This window comes from Cnephaeus nilssonii, assembly GCF_951640355.1.
Source record: "Cnephaeus nilssonii genome assembly, chromosome: 6".
NCBI lineage: Eukaryota > Metazoa > Chordata > Mammalia > Chiroptera > Vespertilionidae > Cnephaeus > Cnephaeus nilssonii.
Genome location: NC_137077.1, coordinates 15364809 through 15386498, shown reverse-complemented (window position 1 = coordinate 15386498; position 21690 = coordinate 15364809). Strand labels below are relative to the sequence as shown.

At 39.3% G+C, this 21690-nt stretch overlaps 2 protein-coding genes across 2 annotated transcripts in view; both read left to right on the top strand.

The window, feature by feature from the left end:
- SCYL2 (SCY1 like pseudokinase 2) overlaps window positions 1-21690 on the top strand; it is a 54165-nt gene that overhangs the window by 23569 nt on the left and 8906 nt on the right. The window contains exons 9-14 of the mRNA XM_079773887.1: window positions 470-646; window positions 2304-2426; window positions 10610-10723; window positions 13409-13541; window positions 15914-16032; window positions 21375-21475. Coding sequence (XP_079630013.1) covers window positions 470-646; window positions 2304-2426; window positions 10610-10723; window positions 13409-13541; window positions 15914-16032; window positions 21375-21475 — 767 coding nt within the window. The remainder of the gene's footprint in view (window positions 1-469; window positions 647-2303; window positions 2427-10609; window positions 10724-13408; window positions 13542-15913; window positions 16033-21374; window positions 21476-21690) is intronic.
- Window positions 4261-10151, top strand: LOC307100935 (actin-like protein 7B). The gene has a single exon (XM_079773579.1). It carries the CDS (start codon window positions 4573-4575, stop codon window positions 5824-5826), a length of 1254 nt encoding a protein of 417 aa, XP_079629705.1. The 5' UTR covers window positions 4261-4572; the 3' UTR covers window positions 5827-10151.

Below are 21690 nucleotides of genomic sequence, written 5' to 3'. Positions count from 1 at the left end.
TTAATTGGTTATGTACTGCTTGTCTAGCCCTTTACTTAGATCCTATGGAAAATAAAGAGGAAACAAAAATTATTCTTGCTCTCAAGGCCTTTATAGTAAGTGTAAATAGGATTAACATGCATGAAGCAATAATTAATAATATAGGACAGTGTTTAAATTGTGTGGTATGAATCATAAATAATGAAGGAATTAAGAGGAAAAACATATTCATGAAGGCTAATTGAGGGAAGGTTTCCTAATGGAAGAGTGATTATGTATCCTTTTTTATCTGTGACATTACCAAATTATGTCTTTGTCCTGCCATAATTGGTAATAGCACCCTATTTTACTTTTAAAAGTGTCCCAGTTTCAACCATAAATTATATGGTCACCTTACCCAAAGGGATTGGAGATTTTAAACTATAATTTCAATGTTAGTACTAAAGACCTGAAATAAAATTTAGTTTTATGAAACATTTTTTCCTTTCAGCGTGTCATTGTGCAGAGAATTTTGCCTTGCTTGACTTCAGAATTTGTAAACCCTGACATGGTACCTTTTGTTTTGCCCAATGTTCTAATGATTGCTGAAGAATGCACCAAAGAAGAATATGTCAAATTAATTCTACCTGACCTTGGCCCTGTCTTTAAACAGCAGGAGCCAATACAGGTATGTATATAGATAATTTTCCTATTTATCTGCTGTTATTCAGTAATATTGGTCAGTGGTGACTATCATTGAAAACAAGGAGTGGATATGTGACTTTTAAAAAACTGAGGTAAATATAAGACTTCTTTTCCATTAGTCAGCTATTTTTCATGTTTGAAGTGAACCATTCCTAAGATTATAATTGAACTCTCCAAGTAAATGTTTGCAGTTCTCTATAAGTTAACATCTCATAAAATTAATTGTAATGAGATTATGCATGTGTTATGCTGTTCCCATTGGCCTTATTAAAAGTTACAGGTTTGGAAAAAGAAGTGTATCTTTTTCTCCTACACGCCTAAGTGTTTTCATTTGTTTTTTGTTTGTTCTATTATCCAGGGTTTTTCATTTACATAGGTTTATGCCAGTATTTTCTCTTTTATTTTACTGTTAATGAAGAGTTTCATCAGAAAAGTGAAAATGCTTACAGCACCCAAAAATAATATGTGTGTGTATTGTAAATGAAAAACGTAATTAGTGTCTGATGTAAACTCTATTATAATATTTATTTGCCAGATTCAAGGTGGTCTTGGATTTAAGAGCAGTAGGGTCATACACCTGGGTTGGAATCTGTCCTTTATCTCCTTACTTGAACAAGTCCTTAATCTTTTAAAGCTTCCATTTTGCTCATTTCCAAAATGAAAGAGGCTGTTGAGAGTAAATGAAATTTTCTGGCACATAGTAAATTATTACTTGCTTTTGCCACTACATGGCAATCGATTATTAATAAACTATCAGCTACTTGATTTAATGGTTTTGTGGCAGGCTGTTTGCAATCCTTCCCTTGAAAGGAGGGGGACAGAAGGAAGTCTTTGTGGTAAGGCAGGAGTTCCTGTGGCTAAGGAAAGGGCAGATGAAGGAACTGGTGACTTGGAAGCAGCCTCCCGCAAACGCTGTTAAGATATCAGGAAGGAAAGTAGCGGAGCCACATGTCCACTAAGCTATGCATTAATCAATATAGTATCCCAAGGATACCATCTGAATTCTTATTTGCCTCCATTCTTTGGTACTCTTTTCCCCCTTAGTAGTCCAGCTAAAAATTCCTTCTGAAAAATTTTAACCGAGCCTTGGAAAGACTTAAGTATTCTTTATGAACAGAAGAGGCAGTTTGTTCCTTATAATTTAGGTAGGTGGTGGCAGCTAGGTCAAGGTAAAAAAATGAACGGAGACATTTCTTTCTAGAATTTTTCCTGATAGTCTTCTTTATTCCTATACCTTTTCTTCTCTTGAGCTTCATAGAAACCAAGTGACAGAATTTACTTTTGGGGGCCATGTGATTTTGTTGCCCTCAGGCTTTTATTTCTTTACCCAGTTGCTTTCCAGATAGTTGATACTTGTGGGTGAGTGACATATTACTGAAGATTTGTGAGAGTTAGGACATTAGTCTTTATTTAAATGCCTAAACTGAGAGCAGATGTTAAATATTGTGCTTCCAGAAATGTAAGAGACTTGATTTGTATGTTTTTGTCTTCCATGCCCTCAGGCTAGCAACATGGTGAGTGTGAAAATATATAACTTATTCTTTAGAATTTTATTCTTTAGAATATTCTTTTAATTTTGGGATATGTAAAATTATGTAAAGATTCTGGAATTTAATGCATTATTCCTTTTTTCTACACAGATTTTGTTAATTTTCTTACAAAAAATGGATTTGCTACTAACCAAAACTCCTCCTGATGAAATAAAGAACAGTGTCCTACCAATGGTTTACAGAGCACTAGAGGCTCCTTCCATTCAGATCCAGGTACAATATTTGATTTCTTCCCCCCTTTAGTGATGATTTTGATTCTTAAAGCAAAAGAAAAAAGTAAAGTACACTTTGGATTTGAGTCATAAAATCTTTTATATAAATAACTCAGTAGTATATATTAATCAATTGAATTGCATCATACACAGTTACTAAAATGTACCCACTCTTAACTAATTTATTTTTCTATGAGCACCGCCTTTTAATAGCATAAGGGTTGTCACATGGAAGAATTGGCTTGCCCTGCACAATCTCAAAAGTAGACCCACGACCAATTAGTGGCTTCTTCAGAGAGTTACATCTGTCCAGTGTGAGGACAAGTTTATGACTCACAACTGTTCCTTCCAGATTAAGTGTCCAATCCTCCAGTTCTGTGACTTGTGATACCACCCCTGGAGCTTGGTGATGCTTATAACTGTGATCCTTATAAAGTTGTTATCTACATAAGCCAGCTTCACAGTGCCATGTTCCAGAAACAGTTCAGCCAACAAAAATCCCCATGAGTCCTTCATTAACATGCTTACATGCTTCATAGCAATAACCCCCCCTTTTCTTTCCTATCCATGTCTCCCAGTCCCTCAGTTACTTCTGCACCGAAAACCTCCTCAGCCCCAGTTGTTTCCTTTTCCTTTTTTCCTCTTATTTCTTTGTCACCAAAGTCCTAATAGATTTGGTTTTTGGTGGGTTTGGGGCATTTTGGTATGGAGGGCCTTATGGGAAACTAGTGAATTTGTCCATTTGGATGACAAACCATCTTTCTTTCTTTGGGTAGAAGTGAGAAGTTCCTCTTTCTCCTTCACTCTCCACATCTAATCCAGTCATCTAATGTAAATGCAATGCTTGAGGCTAGAGATGGTACAGGAGCCAACCAACCAGTTAGATTAGATTCTACCTTCTAACTTTTCTAGCACCTGCCCCTGCTCTCTTCCACACTATCACAGCCCTACTTGAGGATGCCTTGGAGTCTTATAAGAATTTCTTCAATTCTCCTTTCAGGTCTTAGAGTTTTGCCACTTTATATTACAGCTAAACACATATCTTTCTAAAATTGTTCTAGAAGTCAGATCTGAGCACTTCTCTGCTTAGAGTATTTATGGTTTTCCAGCTGTCCTCAGTTCAATCCAAGTTCCTATTCCTAGCATGTGAGCCCTCCCTGGGTGGCTCCGTGACCCTCCAGCTTCATGCATTTTTCCAAACACCTTAACTATAGGTAGTTCTCCACCATGCCCCCCTCTGAGCCTTTGCTCAGGCTGTGCTGTCTACTGGGGATCCCTTTTCCTCTTCAACTACCTGACAGATATCCACATATCTTTGAGAACTTGACTTAAGCATCACCACTCTAGGGAACCTTCTGACTCCGTCCCTCCAATGAATGCTCCCTTCTTTGTGCATCTCTGTTCTTCCCCAATGGACTTTCACCTGTAAAATCCCTGCATCAGTTCCATCTTCTTCCCACCTAGGCTGGGCTCTGGTAAGTCACAACTGGGTTCCTGTCTATCACTGGCAGGCTGTACTGGGCTGGATCCACCACAAACCCCAGTAAATGTTGAAGGAATGAAAGTACTGTCAGAGCCGTCACACTCTGTAGGGAGACCTGGTGCACTGGAGTTAGATGAACTTGAGTTAAACTACAAACACTCCAAGACCTGTGTGCTCGTGGGCAAGTCATTGGAATTCTGAACCTCAATTTCCTCAGTTCTGTCTACCTCTCAGGATTCTGTGAATTAACATGTGAGTTCCTTGTACAGTGCCTGGTACAGTGCCTGGCTTACTATAAGGGTCAAATATGTATCACTCTGGCAGCCAAGAAGCAGAGAAGGAAAAGGTGTCCCGTTAGTGAGCAGGGGGTCAGGAGTGGGCTGTAAGGGGGTAGGAATACAAATCTCTGAGACCCCAGTTGCTTGGGTTCTTAAAACTGTGCTGGTCACCTGCTCTGTTGTGAGCAAAGTCAAGTTAGGGGGATGGGAGTGAGGGTGACAGATCACAGGTGCCAAGGCCAAGCCAATCCCTGGCTGCTGGAATGGACCAGCACCCAGTGACATCACAATCCTGAGTAGTTGCTCTGGCAGTGCTGGAGGGGGACCCTCATTTCTCTCCATGGAGCTCTAGGATGTAGATGTGAGAAAGGTGAGCAGGGAGGCAGATGACGACGAGGAACAGCCTGAGCTCCATGCCCACGGGCACGGCTCATGGTGACACTGGAGAGGCAGGAACGCTGTCTGCTCCTGATGCTGGCATTCGGGACACAAGTTCAGCCACTCAGCTGAAGATGAAGCCCAAGAATGTGCACAAGATGAAGGCACTCATCGTCGACCTGGGCTCGCAGTACTGTAAGTGTGGCTATGCAGGAGACCCAAGGCCCACCTACTTCATCTCCTCCACGGTGGGCAAGCCCCATGAGGCAGCTGATGTGGGCGATGCCCGCAAGGAGATCTATGTGGGCCACGAGCTGCTCAACATTGAGGCACCCCTGAAGCTGGTTAACCCTCTAAAACACGGCATTGTGGTGGACTGGGACTGCGTCCAGAACATCTGGGAGTACATCTTCCACAAGGCCATGAAGATCCTCCCCGAGGAGCATGCTGTGCTGGTCTCCGACCCCCCGCTTAGCCCCAGCAGCAACCGGGAGAAATATGCGGAGCTCCTGTTTGAGACCTTTGGCATCCCCGCCATGCATGTGACATCCCAGTCACTGCTGTCCATCTATTCCTATGGCAAGACCACAGGGCTGGTGGTGGAGAGCGGGCATGGTGTCTCGAATGTGGTCCCCATCTCAGAAGGCAACGTGCTGCCAGGCCTGACTGGCCATGTTGACTATGCCGGGAGCGACCTCACCAACTACCTGCTGCAGCTGCTCATCAAGGCCGGCCACAAGTTCACCAAGGACGACGACCTGCACATCCTCGACCACATCAAGAAGATGTGCTGCTACTCGGCTTTCCAGCCTGAGGAGGAGCTTGGCCTGGACCTGGAGGAGCTGCGCGTGGACTACGAGCTCCCAGATGGCAAGGTCATCACCATTGGCCATGAGCGCTTCCAGTGCGCTGAGATGCTCTTCAAGCCCACCCTGGTGGGAAGCAGCCAGCCTGGCCTCCCTGCACTCACAGCCACTTGCTTGGGCCACTGCCAGGAGGCAGGCTTCAAGGAGGAGATGGCCGCAAACGTGCTGCTGTGTGGCGGCTGCACCATGCTGGAGGGCTTCCCTGAGCGCTTCCAGAGGGAGCTGAGCCTCCTGTGCCCTGGGGACAGCCCCGCAGTGGCTGCAGCTTCCGAGAGGAAGACCTCCGTGTGGACCGGTGGCTCCATCCTGGCCTCCCTGCAGGCCTTCCAGCAGCTCTGGGTCAGCAAGGAAGAGTTTGAGGAGAAGGGCAGTACAGCCATCCACACCAAGTGCTGAGTGGAAGCCGACAGGCCAGGCCTCGTGGGCAGGCGACCTCAGGCCACACTCTACCTTTACAAAATTTCACATAAAATTTTAACACAATGGCTCTTGTCTAGTCCGGATTTCTTGCTTTAGTCTGATAGCAGAAGGTTGTGGGGAGTTGGGTTTAGAGATATCAGTACCTTTTGCTCTGCTGCATCTGGAGTAGCAGGGGGTGGGAAGTAGGTGGGAGGGGCTCCCCTTACTGGCCCCTCCCCTCCTGAAGGTGACATCTCAGAGCCCAGAATTTGGCTTCCTGTTCCATTAGCTCCTCAGGGTTCAAAACCCAATTCAGCAGACACATTGCTAGCTCGTCTATGGACCAAGGGGGAAATGAAGGCTCAGATTAAGGACTAGCTTTGGGTGTCATGTAGTTAAGTGATGGGGGGACACTCAAAACCAGGTGTTTGACTTCCATCTCCTGTTTCTGCCAGATGTGTGTCTGCCCATAGCTTCATCATTGCTTGATTGCCCTGCTCCCTCACTAACCTCCCCTCACTGCCTGCCACCTTCAGAGGTGCAGCCCACAGGTGTGTGTCTCCTGAGCGTGAGGGGCCTTTTCTATCCATCCGCCTTTCCACTTCAGCCAAAATTGCAACTTTTTTTGCAGTCACAAAGTAGAGCCACTGAATCCAGAGGATGTTGGAGGAACCAGAAAGTCCCTTGGAAATCATGTGGTTCTCTCCCTCCTGTAGAGGTGGGGAAACTGAAGACCAGGAGGGAGGGGCCCATGTCAGTGGATGAGTCCAGGTCTTCTGTCCCAGGTCATGATTATTTCCAGAAGGGCAAAGGTGGTTGCTGTAGTCTGGGCTGCTATAACAAAATACCACAGGCCAGGTGGCTTATAAACAATAGAACTTTATTTCTTACAGTTCTGGAGACAAAATCTAAGATTAGGGTGCCAGCAGGGCCAGGTTTTAGTGAAGGCCCTCTTCTGGGTTGCCAACTGCTGACCTCTTGCTGAGTTCTCACATGATGGAAGGGGTCTTTTAACTAATTTAAAGAATCAATTTACAAATACCTGTATTAGTGAAGCAAAATGAGTCATTGCTTTTATTTATCAAAAATGTACATTCTGGAAGGTTTGATTGATTATAGTTTAGATTATTATATACTTTCTTCCTACATGAGTATTTTACATGTAAATGAAAATGTCAAATATGTATGTGCCTTTTTCTTAAGAAAACATCAAGTAATTCTTCCCATACTCATAATTTTATTTCATACTTGGTAACTTAATTTTCTATTCAGAAATGTTCCTTCTGCATTGAAGCTTATTTGTGTAGCAGGTAGGTAGAAAAGCAAACAGTAATTTAGTGTAATCATTCCTAATTTACTTATAGTCATGCTTTTGTGTCACAAAAGTGATGTTAAAACATCATGTACTTTGCCAAACTTAGTTTTGCTATTAAAATTTTGATTCTATGGCTGGCTACCTGGGAAGAAATTTTGGATTACTATTAAAGGTATAGTTTTTGTGTTTTTACTTTGAAAAATATATATTTAACTAGGGCTCCTGCGAAATTCTTGCACTTGGGGCGGGGGGCGGGGGGTGTCCCTCAGTCTGGCCTGCGCCCTCTCGCAGTCCGAGAGTTCTCAGGGTATGTCTGACTGATGGCTTAGGCCCACGGGGAGCGGTCCTTAGCTGTCAGTTGGACATCCTTAGCGCTGCCATGAGCCGGAAGAGGCTCCTGACACCGCCACTGCGCTCACCAGCCATGAGCCTGGCTTCTGGCTGAGCGGCGCTTCCCCTGTGGGACCGCACTGACCACCAGGGGGCAGCTCCTGCATTGAGTGGGATCGGGCCATAACTGGCTCTCCGACATTCTCTCAGGAGTCCTGGATTGTGAGAGAGCACAGGCCAGGCCAAGGGACCCCACCGGTGCACAATTGGGGACCTGGAGGGATATGGAAGGTTGGCCAGCCAGGGAGGGACCATGGGAGGGCTCCAGAGTGTGTCTGGCCCGTCTCACTCAGTCCAGATCGGTAGGACCCCAGCAGCAAGCTAACCTACCAGTTGGAGCATCTGCCCTTGGTGGTCAGTGCATGTCATAGCGACTGGTCAACTGTCTGTCCCCTGGTGGTCAGTGCACATCATAGCAACTGGTTGACAGGCCGACTGTCTGCCCCCTGGTGGTTAGTGCCCATTATAGTGAGCGGTTGAGCAGCCTTAGCGTATCATTAGCATGTCATCCTTTGGTTGGTTGAACAGATGACCAGATGACCGGAAACTTAGTATATTAGGCTTTTATTATATAGGATGTTAAGAACATTCCACTATAAAAATGGTTCCAAAAGTTTTTCATTTCATTGCTACTATAAAAATTCAGTATAGATTATAGTAAAGAAAAACAGAATTTTAATTATTAAAAGTTATTGACCATAGTGTTTTTTTTCTTAATGTGAGCCTAATACCACATGTATAAGGTCACTTTTTTGACTCATTTCAATCCTTTTCTGCTAAATTCTTTTGTTTAAAGTTGTGAAGTTAAGGTTAAAAATTTTATTTTTATAAGGGCATGCTTTCTAAAAGGCAAGGATATGTTGCCTTTGTCCAAATGACTTGGGGTTATTGGAGAAGGTGTACTTCTACTTTTTAGCCCTTTCCAAAGGAGTTGTCACTTAAAGCTTCTTGAAACATTCCCACAGGCTCTGTGTAGCCAACCTGGTTTTATGTTCAGTGAGATTAGGAAGGAGAGGAAGGTTAAGTGACCTAAAAAGGCCATTTTTTCTTAATAAGGAGTTAGTTTTGCTAATAGGTATCAGCCGGTATTTTATTGAAATAGTTAAAGCACCATGTATGGTATTATTCAATACTAATGGCCTGGTGCATGAAATTCATACACAGGTAGGGTTCCTAGGCCTGGCTGGTGGTCAGGGCCGATCTGGCGGAGCAATCAGGGGGCCCCCACTGGCACTCTCCTTGGCCAGCCTGGGACCTGCGGGCTGAGGGCAGCTCCTGTGTTGAACGTCTGCTCCCTGGTGGTCAGTGCGCGTCATAGTGACCGATCATTCCGCTGTTGGGTTGACTTGCATATTAGGCTTTTATTATATAGGATAAGTGTTTAGTCACCAGTCCAATTAGTAGAAGTTTGATGTATTTAACAGGCTAGAGAGAGATTAGAAATACATTTGGAAAAGTAGGAGATGGTTAATAAAAGTTAGGGTCCTTAGAGGTATTAATAGAAATCTATCTGTACCAGTTTTCTTATATTATTTGCCTTTAAGATTAAACATAGAAGCTATGTTCATTCTCCTCTCCCCACCACCAATTACAGAAAAAGTATAAATACAAGGCAGAAGTTCCTGAGAATGTGCTAATCCTGTTCTTGGGTTCTTCATCCTGTCTCCTCCTATGGAGAGAGCTTTCCTTTCCTTTTGCTTAGTGATTTAATCATAATTCAAGATTTGCCTCTTTGTAACCTATTGCTAGATTATACATCATAGTTCTCTTTCTTTCTCCCCTCCCCTTATCGATTAAAGACTGATCTTCTTTAAGAAGGTACCCTTTGGTAACGAGCACAGTTTCTTACTGACTACTCACCCTTGTTAATTGTCTCCCACCTGGAGAAAATGGGCCCTTAAATGTAGCTTGTATTTCAGTGATGCCACCCATGTCATTATTATAGTTCTGAGTGGATATAAACATATAACTCTATTTGCCTTTTGAAAATCTGGGAATAAGTTAAATAAAATACTTCTCAGTATTTTGATAACAGATTCTTAGTAGTTAACTTGTTTCTATCTGCTAACTACAAATGAATGTGTTTAACAAGTTTTGTCAAAAACTCCTTCTCTGATACACATTTATACCTCCATTTTCTTTAGTAATCCCTCTGCTATGCTTTGCTACAAGGATCATTCTGGCCCTTCAAAGGTATCTGAGATGTTCTTCAGCCAGTTGGTTCTCAGCCATTTTTGTTCTTTTCCTTATCTCACTTAGTCCACTTATCCTCAGACATCCTCCTTTTTCCTATTATCCTCCGAGTTCCCAGTTGCAATTATTTACACTGTGGCTTGGCATTGGTTAACAAGAATGTTTTAAATAACTTTTACTTGTTTCTGTGAGTTATACTTGCTTACGTTTCAGAATTTAAAAGTACTTAAAAATATAAAGAAAATTAAAATCCTCTCTCAGAGAGGCCTACAGTTAACATTTCTAGGTATCCTTCCAGGCTTTTATCCTAAGCCTGTAGACAGACACATGTACATACACATTTTAAAAACTGGGACTATATAATAGTGTCTTATTGCATTTTCTACCCAATATTATTAAACAATGTTTTAAAATATAAAAAAATGTTTATATTACATTCCATCATATGGATATATGTAGCAGCTAAGAAATTCCTTATTTAAGAGTAATAGTTTTACATAACTTTGTTTTTAATTTCCCATCTTTGTGAAAGATAGCAAAACTTAGGTATTACCAAGTTTCCTATTTTTAAAAATAAATGAAGAATTCTGTTATCAGGGAAAGAAACTAGGAATGAGACCAGGGGATTGTGGTATCCTATGCTAGTTTTAGGACCTAGTATAATTTTGAGTAAGGTCTTCTGAGCCTGTTTCCTCATCTGTAAAATTGAAAACTGAAAATAACTATTATTTCAAATAGTTATTGAAAGGACAAAGTGATGTAATGTACATAAAAGTTTATTTCAAACTATGTGACAAATTAGCCATGCAAATGCAAAATATTTTTTAATATGTGAGAAAAAAGATGAGTCCTTAAGACTGACCCAGTTAATTTTCTTAATAGGAACTCTGTCTAAACATCATTCCAACCTTTGCAAATCTTATAGACTACCCATCTATGAAAAATGCTTTGATACCAAGAATTAAAAATGCATGTCTACAAACATCTTCCCTTGCTGTAAGTAATTGCATATTAATTTTTTATTTTTTCTCATTTGTTTAAATAATTTTATTACTGTTTAATGACCCTTTTATAGTGTGTTCATGTATTTTGTCTTGGCTATAGGTAACTGCTAAAGTACTATAAAAGTGAGCAATAGCTATAGTTTTCCCTGATATGTAATTTTACAGTAGTATATAATTTTACAGTAGTACATCCCTGATCTTATTCATTATCCCCTAATTTTGAGTGATTTAATAGAAAATTTGAGTACTTTTTTTTTCTTAATCCTTTTCTGGTTTGATTCACTATTTTGATGGTAGTTTTAAAGTAATCATGAGAGTTTAACTTGGTGTATAAACCTAAACATTTTTTTAATGACTTCCTTTTATAAACTGCCTTTATTTTTAGTCATCTACTCTAAATATTTTTATCCCTCACTTATTTGCTTACTTTCAAAAAAGAGTAAAGGGAACAATAAAAAATAAATTAATAAGTATCAATGGGGAAAATAGTTGTGCTAAAAAGTCTAGAGTAAGGGTAGTTGTCTCCTTGAATACAGAATTTTAATACTGTTATTTGGTAGTCAGGGTGGTAGGATAAATAACAAAGTTCTCGTGATCTCATATTGGGGGCAATAAATGTGCCCAACCTTTTCTCTAACTCTGAATCATAAGAATTATCTCATTGATATTTCTTTATAGAAGTAACATTGAATACTCTTTTCACTGCAAATACCAGCTTTAGAAAAAAGAGAGAAATGTCCTTCTTTCACCTGATCACTTCTTATTTTGATGTTTAATAATGGGCATAGCATTAAATTTGCATTTAGCAAAGATAGTTCTTTGGAGATCTCATCAATTTTTTTTTTTGGGGGGGGGGGGTGAAATGTGAATTTAAATAAAAGTAAATATTTGTAGCTTAATAGATTTATAGGCAAAAGAAGTTTAAATGATATACTCTTACCTTACAGCCATCTAATCCATTTTAGTTCATGTTTTATTTATTTTTGTTTTTCTTTATGGTAGAAAGACTCTGAGATGGAAAACAACACTAAAGTAGGAAAAAAATATAATTGTTTACTGAAATGAATTTGTATGAAATGAAGTAAAAAAACATGAGTTCTTATTCTGACTCTGCTACTAATTATCCTTGTACCCTTAGGCAAGTCACTGTACCTCTGAGTGTCTGTCTTCAACATTAGAAGGATTTGAAATGCAGTCCATTTCTCTGAAATTTTCTAATTTTAAGATTAAATTTTCAAACTACATAGTAGTAATATATAGCTTAAAATTCAGTTTTCAAAATGCCCTTTTAAAAATCACATAGTATTTTATGGCAGCATACATTTTGTCAAAATAGATGTTCTAGATGAGTTCTAAGGTGGGAAGCATGGGTACTTAAATAATCTGTAATGCTCAGGGATGTTTATATCCCCTTTAAAGATGCCGACTGAGCCCTTAAAGGCATGTTGTTTATAAGGAATTATAATGAATGGATTTAGAACAGTAACTGAAATGGATTTGCAGTTTATAGATCACATTCAGTGCTCTTACCTTCACAGTGGCAAATGTGAATTCTTGAATTACATTCATAGACATAGACCTCTAAGGTTTAAATATGCTAGGAAATTCCTGAAACGTGAATCATGAGTTAAAATTATATTTTAATACAGTTCCCTGAAAATAAAGAAGAAAGAAATTCTATGCAGAGATAGATAAAATGCTCCAAGAGCTCTATTTCTTCATGACTCACATGACTAATATTTTATATATCATGAAAGAAAATAAAAGTAAACTTTTTTTTAGTTCATATATCTTTGTGTGTATCTATACACATACATACATATATAAAGAATGCAGCGATTCCTGTTATTAAACTAAGAGCAAGTTTAGCCTTCAGATATAATTTTGAATTTATAAATTCCCTTGTGTTTGGGTTTGAGAAAACAATTACACATTATTTTTCAGAAAAATATTTTCATCTTTTTTTTGCAGAAATACAGTGCTTTTTAAACTAAACTGTTTTCTGCTTTTCTTAGTTTACTTTTTTTTTTTTTAAATGGAGTTTTATTGATACGATCCTGGCTCAGAGTATTCTGTCTTTACAAATTCTAGCTAAAAAAGTAGAGTGTGAAATATTTACCAAAATAATCAAATGAGTGATAGAATTTTTATAAAAGAGTTCCTAAATATCAGATTTTAGTAGCTGTATTAAAGATATATTTAGAAACAATTTTATGTAGGACAAATATGGATTCTCTTTGCATGTTGTTAAAATATTTAAACAATGAATTGAACCTGAGTTATAGAAAAATACTGGAAGCCCAGTAAAATTGATTACTTGGTAGGAGAATGTAGTCCTTTTTATGACTCAAATGCCCAAAGAAATGTTCTTAGTACAGTAAACACATAGTAAAGCTTCTTAAGTCCTAATTACTTTATTTAAAGTGATACAAAACTGAAGTCATTCCATACCTTTAGCTAACAAATATCCTGGTAAAGTCATCATAAATTTTTTCTGAAACAAATCAGGGGAGTTAGTAAATATGTGAAATTCTTGTATCAATAAAGGATGAGAGCTTTTAAACCTACTTTAATTCTTGAGTTATTTTTAACATGCCTATATGAAGATGAAATACTTAAATATTTTGTCCTATATTAAAGACTTTAAATGACTAATTCAATTTACCTCTTTTAATAGGTTCGTGTAAATTCATTAGTATGCTTAGGAAAGATTTTGGAATACTTGGATAAGTGGTTTGTACTTGATGATATCCTGCCCTTCTTACAACAAATTCCATCCAAGGAACCTGCAGTCCTCATGGGGATTTTAGGTAGCTGAAAACTTTGTCATTTGATACTACTTTATCATTTTACAATCATGCAAATACATTTTTCCCTCTATAGAACCATTGTACTCTACTTTCACATATATAGCATTCAGTAATTGGAGAATGATGGGATAAATGCCATGATATAACTTTTCTTTGTGTTAATTTTAGCGAAAGCAGTAGAACCTTGACATTTACAAAGGAATAAGTCAGTTGGGAATTCTAGCTTCACAAATACCATGATAGCATATAGTTTGCCCTGTAAAATGGTACCAAAAAGAGAGGCAAATAAAGCTACTTGAAATACTGATACTAGTCTTAATGGTAATTCCTAATGTTTACTTGGCACCCAATTTGTAAGAGGCTATACGCTAAGTATTTTCTCTGCATTATCTTATTTTGTACTCTCCAAAATCCAGTTAGATATAGATACTATTATTTCTGTTTTACAATAGTAAACTGAGGCTCAGAAGTGAAGTAAGTTCTTAAAGAATATACAACTGATATGTGATGGAGCTGGTTTGGTTTTTTGTTTGTTTGTTTTAAATTCTTTCCCAAGGATATTTTTTCCATTGATATTTAGAGTTGTAGAAGGAAGGGAGGAAGGGAGAGAGAGAAGAACATCTGTGGGAAGAGACACATCAATGGGTTGCCTCCCGCACACGCCCTGACCGGGGCTGGGGATTGAACCTGGAACCCAGGTACATGTCTTTGACTGGGAATCCAACCCGTGAACCTTCAGTGCTCCAGATGACGCTCTAATCACTGAGCAACACCAGCCAGGGTTGGTTTTTAATTTAGATATGTTTAAATCTTAAGCACTGTGTTTCTCTGCTAAGTGATGTGCTGATAAAGCATATCAGCCTTACAGCACATTTTATTGTATCAGCATAATTACAGATTATTATGTCAAGAACTCTGAAATTGTTTGTGAACAGTTAAAGCTATGAGAGTCCAATCTGGAAATGTTGAGGTCTACTCTACTAAGAGAAACAAACATAATTATGGAATCACAAAAAAAATTAAAAGTTCACTTGTTACTAAATTTGAAGTTCTTCATTAATTTTGAAGAAAAACTATATTACTCAGCCATGTATTTTTAATACCTATTACAGTGTCTGGTCTATAGAAAGCCCTCAGTAAATATTTGCAGGAATGGTCAGCAAGTAATTTATTGTGGACCTCTGGAAACGTAGCACTTTTGGGATATGGTATGAAATTTGTGAGCTCAAAGAATTTAGTCTTCTTATTATTCTGTTTATAATTCTAGCATTTTTTAAAAAATATATTTTATTGATTTTATACAGAGAGGAAGAGAGAGGGATAGAGTTAGAAACATCGATGAGAGAGAAACATCGATCAGCTGCCTCTTGCACACACCCCTACTGGGGATGTGCCCGCAACCAAGGTACATGCCCTTGACCGGAATCGAACCTGGGACCCTTGAGTCCGCAGGCCGATGCTCTATCCGCTGAGCCAAACCGGTTTCGGCGAATTTAGTCTTCTTGAGAAGGTGTTTGGCATAGTGGAAAGAGCCTAGTCCCAATCTGTTTCTTCATCTATCAAATGAGGATGAAAATAACATCATTATAAGTGGAATCTGTGAGAATTCAGTGAGAAAACTGAAGAGAAAGTAATTAGTATAGTGCCTAACAAATAAGCATTCAGTACGTTCACAATAAAATTGCTATTTCAGTATATAAGTGAAGTGTACATTAACAGAATAATAGGAGATGGTGTGCTACTCAGTTTTGGATTATATGCAAAATGCTTACAACACAAAAACATTTAGAGAACGAGGAGTAAATGTGCTCGGTTGACCAAATGCAGGGTTTGTGGAATAGGTGTAACCAGTAGTCTTGAAGGTCCAGTAAATTGATGAGATAATAGAGGAGGGTTGTGTGGAGATGAATTAAGTTATTAAGGTTCAAACATGTTGAGTGTTATTGATTAAAGATGTGAATAAATGTATAGGAGCTCTACCCATACACTTTGAAGTAGATGTCTCTACTTGAGTGAGAGGTCTGAAATATATACCTAAATGTTTTCAGGGTAGAGGACATTCTGTAATCTTCTTGCTGCACTGTAAGAACTGTACCTAGTTCTGATAGGCTTTTAATGTTATGCTGTTATTACATGTGCTCTTAAACCAAAGAATACAGGATAAATATGTCCTGGTGTTTAAATCTAAACTGATGACAAAGCTGGAAATTATTCCATATGCCATATGTAAGAGCATCCTCATCCTAAGCACTGATAAGGAAACATTTATAGCTAAACTGATTGTCAAGAGATTTCATGTAGATGAGCTGTTTTCCTAATTTCTATTAATTTGTGGTATTGAATTATAAAGTTTTTTTATTCTTTTCTATCAGGCATTTACAAATGTACTTTTACTCATAAGAAGTTGGGAATCACCAAAGAGCAGCTGGCTGGAAAAGTATTGCCTCATCTGATTCCTCTGAGTATTGAAAATAATCTTAATCTCAATCAGGTAGGAGGAGTTTTGTGCTTCTTTCACTTTATTCAACTTACTGTTTCTTGGCATTAAATATATTACATATTTGTATTGGTAAAACAAGGAAAACTGTGTCACAGAGTTAAGTGAAAGCTTGTGGGTTTGAAGTAAGGGGTATGTGAGGTGGAAGGGTGGATTATTGGAGGCTTCATTGGGAGATAGTAAGTGAGCAGAATGTTGAAAGATGTATAGGATTTGAGGCTACTTTACATTTGGGAAGTAGACATGAACAAAGAAATATTAATGTAATGTGCCTGGGATATGTAGTCATTATTGCTACATAGCAAGTCACCATAAACTTGATGGTTTAAAACAACAAGCACTTAATCTCACAGTTTCTGTGGGTCGGCCAAACCAGAGCCTGGATTCTCTGCTCAGTTTCTCTTACTTATACCATCAAAGGCTAGGTCTCACCTGAGGGCTCGGCTGGTGTAAGGATCTGCCTCTAAGCTCATTACATGGCTGTTGGCCGGATTCAGTTCCTTTTGGGCTGTTGGACTGAGGGCCTCAGTCGCTAGCTCTCTCTTAGCTGGATGCCACTGTCAATTCCTTGCTTCATGGATCTCTCCAACATGGAAACTTGTTTTATCAAAGCCGGAAAGAGAGAGAATCTGCTAGAAAGATGGAAATGACAGTCTTATAAAGTAATCAAGGAAACGACATTCCATTACCTTTGCCATGCTCTGTTGGTTACAGGCAGATCACAGGTCCTGCCAATGCTCAAGACAGGGGATTGCACGAAGGCATGAGTAGCAGAATGAAATCACGGAACCATTCTACCCTATCTGCCACTGGGAATGAAGAATTTAATTTGAACGAGACATACCTATAATACAGTAGGGGAGTAGTGATATGATACGTTAGTCTAGAATAGGTATGATTTAGATATTCAAACTTTGAAGGGATGGCAAATGAGCAAAGGAGTAATGTGTTCTGAGTATTATAAAATTGCCTCTCTTTATCACTGTGGTTATCACAGCTATGTACTCACATGCCTGACTGTCCTGCAAGGCTGGTTTTTATAGCTTATTCTTCAATATATCTTCAGCAGTTAGTTCAGTGCCAGAAACAAAAATATTTATTGAGAGAAAATTTGAGGTACAGAGTAATGGCGTAGTTTGTTCACCACAGAACTAGTGGTTAATGAAGTATAATGAAAAGACTGGGAAGGATTACTGAGAGTTCAGAAATAGATAGGCAGGCAAGATTTGGAATTAAGGACTGAAAGTGAATTAGAGCAAAGCTAGGAGTTAAGCAAGAGAGCTTTGGGCATAAGGGGATAGTGCTGAGTGAATGGAATTTTGGAATTAGAGAAATGTATGACATGAATCAGACCCCAAATTTCATTGAAGTGGTAGGGTAAGCCTCTGAAAGTTTGTGTTCCTAGATTTTAGTTTTGGGCTTTGTTTTATGGCGAAATGGAGGGTCCTTTTTCCCACTGGGTGCTGGGGGTGTAGTTCTTACAGTATCTTGAGAAAAGAATTTTCTGAGACTTGCTCAGGAGAATGAGTGATTTTTATTTGCCTGGAATTACACCCCTAGGTTTCCAAGGTACCATTCCCCTTAGTCCAGTCATAGAAGAAATATAGCTGGGGTTTCATTAAAACTCAAGGCAAAGCCAGTGTCTGGAGTTTCCTTTCCATGTTGGAGCTGGGTCCAGTTCAGCATCAGGCTAGTTGCAGTCCATTAGTCCATTGTGTGTGGGGTGAATGCAAGGGAGCCCCACAAGCCCAGAGTCACATAAGTCCCAAGAGTCCCAAGAGCATAAGAGAGCAAGCTTCTTTGTTCAGAGAATTAAGTATCCCAAATTTTTGCGCCCTTGCAGTGGCCACCCCCATTCTGGCCGGCCACCTCTGTCCCTAGGTGTGATTGGTATCAACCACCTTCGCTAATCCCCCCAACTTTATTGGGTATGTGTCTGTCTTCTCTTTGTTGGACCCCTGGGAGGGTAAAGTAGTTTCCTGGTAAAGCTGCCTAAATGACATGCTTGTAATATCTGGCTCCCCACTTTGCTCCTTTCCTGTTATTAATAACTAGGTTAATCACAACGGTTTCAGCTTGTTAAGTTTCTTTATATCTTGGATGGCACGGTTGAGGTTATGATTGGCAAAAAAGGGACAAAGTGAATGTTGAGGAAGAATAGGATGATCATATGTCCAAGATAGTCTTCAACTTTGGGTCATTTCTGTTCTTATATTTATGATTTAAAGTATTTAAAATATTCCCAAATGCTTATTTTAGGATATATAATTTCATTTGAAATGTGGTGTTAGATTTGCTCAGCTTTATGGTTGATTTTTTTAGGGGCCTATTTTCATCAACAGAAATACTTTGATTCATGTGTTATGGCATTTTACAATAGTTAGTGGTCTAACTTAGAGTGCTCGCTTTCCTATATATTTTATGGATAGGGTTCCTAACTCAAGACTCTTCTGTCAGTTCTGATGTAAAATAATCTAAGTATATTATGCATTATGTGAAAAAGATAAAGTAACTTAGGAAAATATATTTTTAGCATTTGATTGAAAAACAGCAAATTCCACACAGCAATTAAAACACAATCACAGTGGTGTTTGGGAGGGTTTCTAAGACCACCCCAGATTCAGTGATTCCCTAGGACTCACAGGCCTCAGCATAAAATTGCATTCATCGGTGATTCCTTCTCTCTCTCTCTCTCTCTCTCTCTCTCTCTCTCTCTTCTTTTTCCTCACCCAAGGAGTGAGGATATTTTCCCCATTGCTTTTCAGAGACAATGAAGGGAGGGAGGGAGGGAGCAATATCGATGTGAGAGAGAGACACATTGACTGGTTGCCTCTTGCATGTGCCCTCACTAGGGGCAAGGAGCGACTGGCACCCACTGAGCCACTCTGGCTGGAGTGAATGGGTGATTTCTTATGGTAAAAGAATATAAAGCAAAATCAGCAAACGGAGAAGGCAAAGTAGGGGCTGGGGGGCAGGCTCAAGCTTCCAGAGATATCTCCTGCTGGAGTCACACAGGATGTGCTTAATTTCCCAGGCAATGAGTTGTGACAATAAGTGTGAAATGTTGCCAAACAGAGAAGCTCATTCGACTCAGTGCCTGGAGATTTTTATTGGGAGCTGATCAATAGCACCCTCTGCCTGTCATGTACTCAAATTCAGACTCCCAGAAGAAAGGCAGGTGTTCAGCATGAAATGTATTCTTTGTGCAGTTAGACACAGTTTGCCACTATCATCAGTTAATGGGGGGAACCCGCTAAATTCCTGGACACCAGCCAAGGGCCAGCCTCGTAAGCAGGCCTTTCAAGGAGAGCAGTCAGGACTATGTTAACTCTTGCACCAACTACATGTGGCATGGATGACTGTCAGAAACATAATGTTGAGCAATGAAGGTAGACATAGAAGAGGATTGGAAAAAATAGTCAAAACTACGTGCTAGAAGCCAGGCTAGTGTTTACTCACAGGGCATGTGGCGGGTGGGCAGTAAATGACTAGAAGAGAGCAGAAGGAATCTCTGGGGTGCTGCCAATGTTCTGTTTCTTCATATGGCTACTGGTTAAGTTCAGTTTGTGAATTTTTTGAGATGTGCACTTATATGTATATTTTTCTGTTAGTATGTTATACTTCATTAAAAACTTTAAAAAACTAATTAGCAGAGAGTCAGTCACAGTAAGGAAACATGCCTTTTGTTACTCTCCTGGTAAGACAAAGGATAAATGGATGGTAGAGCATGGTGAGAGGCAATGCAATGTAAAAAGAGCTAAGCTTTGGAGACACAGTATGAATTCTACTTATGCCATGTAAGTTATTTAATATCTCTGAGTAAGTTACATGCTTATTCATGTTAGAGAGAGGGGAAGCGAGAGAGACATCGATGTGAGAGAGAAACAGGATTGGTTGCCTCCTGTCTGTGCCCTGACCGGAGATTCGAAGGACCCGAAACCTTTTCAGTATAGGGGCCAACTCTCCAACCGGCTGAGCCACACCAGCCAGGGCATTTACTTTCTCTCTTGCTGACCTTGGGTTTCCTCATTTATAAAATAGAAATGTTAATAAGTCAACTTTGAAGGGTTGTGAGGATTAATGAAATAGTGTATGTATAAGCACCTAGCACAAAGATGTAGTTACGAGATTTGGAGAGGGGAAGGAAGTGTCTAGATTTTTCCTATAATATATGGTATCTTATATAATAAAAGAGTAATATGCAAATTGACCAAACAAATTGACCGAACGGCGGAATGACTGGTCACTATGATGTGCACTGACCACCAGGGGGCAGACGCTCAATGTAGGAGCTGCCCCCTGGTGGTCAGTGTGCTCCCACAGGGGGAGCGCCACTCAGCCAGAAGTTAGGCTGATGGCTGGCAAGCGCAGCAGCGGTGGTGCGGGAGCCTCTCCTGCCTCCACGGAAGTGACATCCCCTGAGGACTCCCAGACTGTATAGGCCAGGCTGAGGGGACACCCCCCCCCCCCCCCCCCGCCACCCAGTGCATGAATGTCATGCACTGGGCCTCTAGTTATTTAAATACATTTTTTAATGATGATCCTGAAGGGGACTATAAGAATTATTTAACCAAAGTTTAAGATATAGTGTTAGATTTACTTTATGAACTTTAATTATTTGAAAGTTAGATTATGTATATTTATTATTTCTTTTTAAAATATATATATTTTATTGATTTCAAAGAGAAAGGGAGATGGAGAGAGAGAGACATCAATGATGAGAGAGAATCATTGATTGGCTGTTTCCTGCACGCTCCCTACTGGGGATCAAGCCCGCAACCCAGGCATGTTCCCTCAACCGGAACTGAACCTGGGACCCTTCAGTCTGCAGGCTGACACTCTATCCACTGAGCCAAACCCGCTAGGGCTACTTAGTATTTCTAACTTTTTAGAAAACAAGGCTTACTTTGGCCAAACATTTTTATAATAATCTGAATATACAGTAATATTTTTTATGCATTATTAAGCAGATTGCTTCTAGATATGCACAAATTTTGATTATTCTAGAAAAATCAACATGTAATAACTGCTGGGGATGAATTTATATGAGACCCATGAATAATAGCTGTTAGACAATCAGGATATAAAATTAATTGAGACATGTTTTCTGGAACTTAAAAGTCTCATCAACTATATACACCACCATACTAAGATATGGTGAAAACTTGCTATGATATGCTGAATTTAAATATACTTTTTGTGACATCAATACTATGAGTAGGTCATATTCTGGTGAAAATAGAGGATATTATGTTTCACTTGCTGAATTATCTCATTAGATAACATTTGTTGCTAACTTGAAACATTATAACCATATCAACTTCTTGTTATACCAGTTCAATTCGTTCATTTCCGTCATTAAAGAGATGCTTAATAGATTGGAGTCTGAACATAAGACTAAACTGGAACAACTTCATATAATGCAAGAACAGCAGAAGTAAGTAGGTGGCATGTGAATTTTTTGTGGTTAAGTGTGAGATTAAACTTATCTAATGATTAATTTTCTGAAATACGGACTAGAAAAATTGATGGATTTTAGCTTGACTATATTTCAAACATTAAAAAAAAATTCCAGCATATTAAATTGAACTGAGTTAAAATAGACTGTTGTTGAAAATCTAATGTTATTTCTGAGTACAAAAGTATAATAAT

Coding starts and splice junctions, on each gene's coding strand:
- LOC307100935 (XM_079773579.1), top strand. CDS start 4,573: ATGACGACGAGGAACAGCCTGAGCTCCATGCCCACGGGCACGGCTCAT.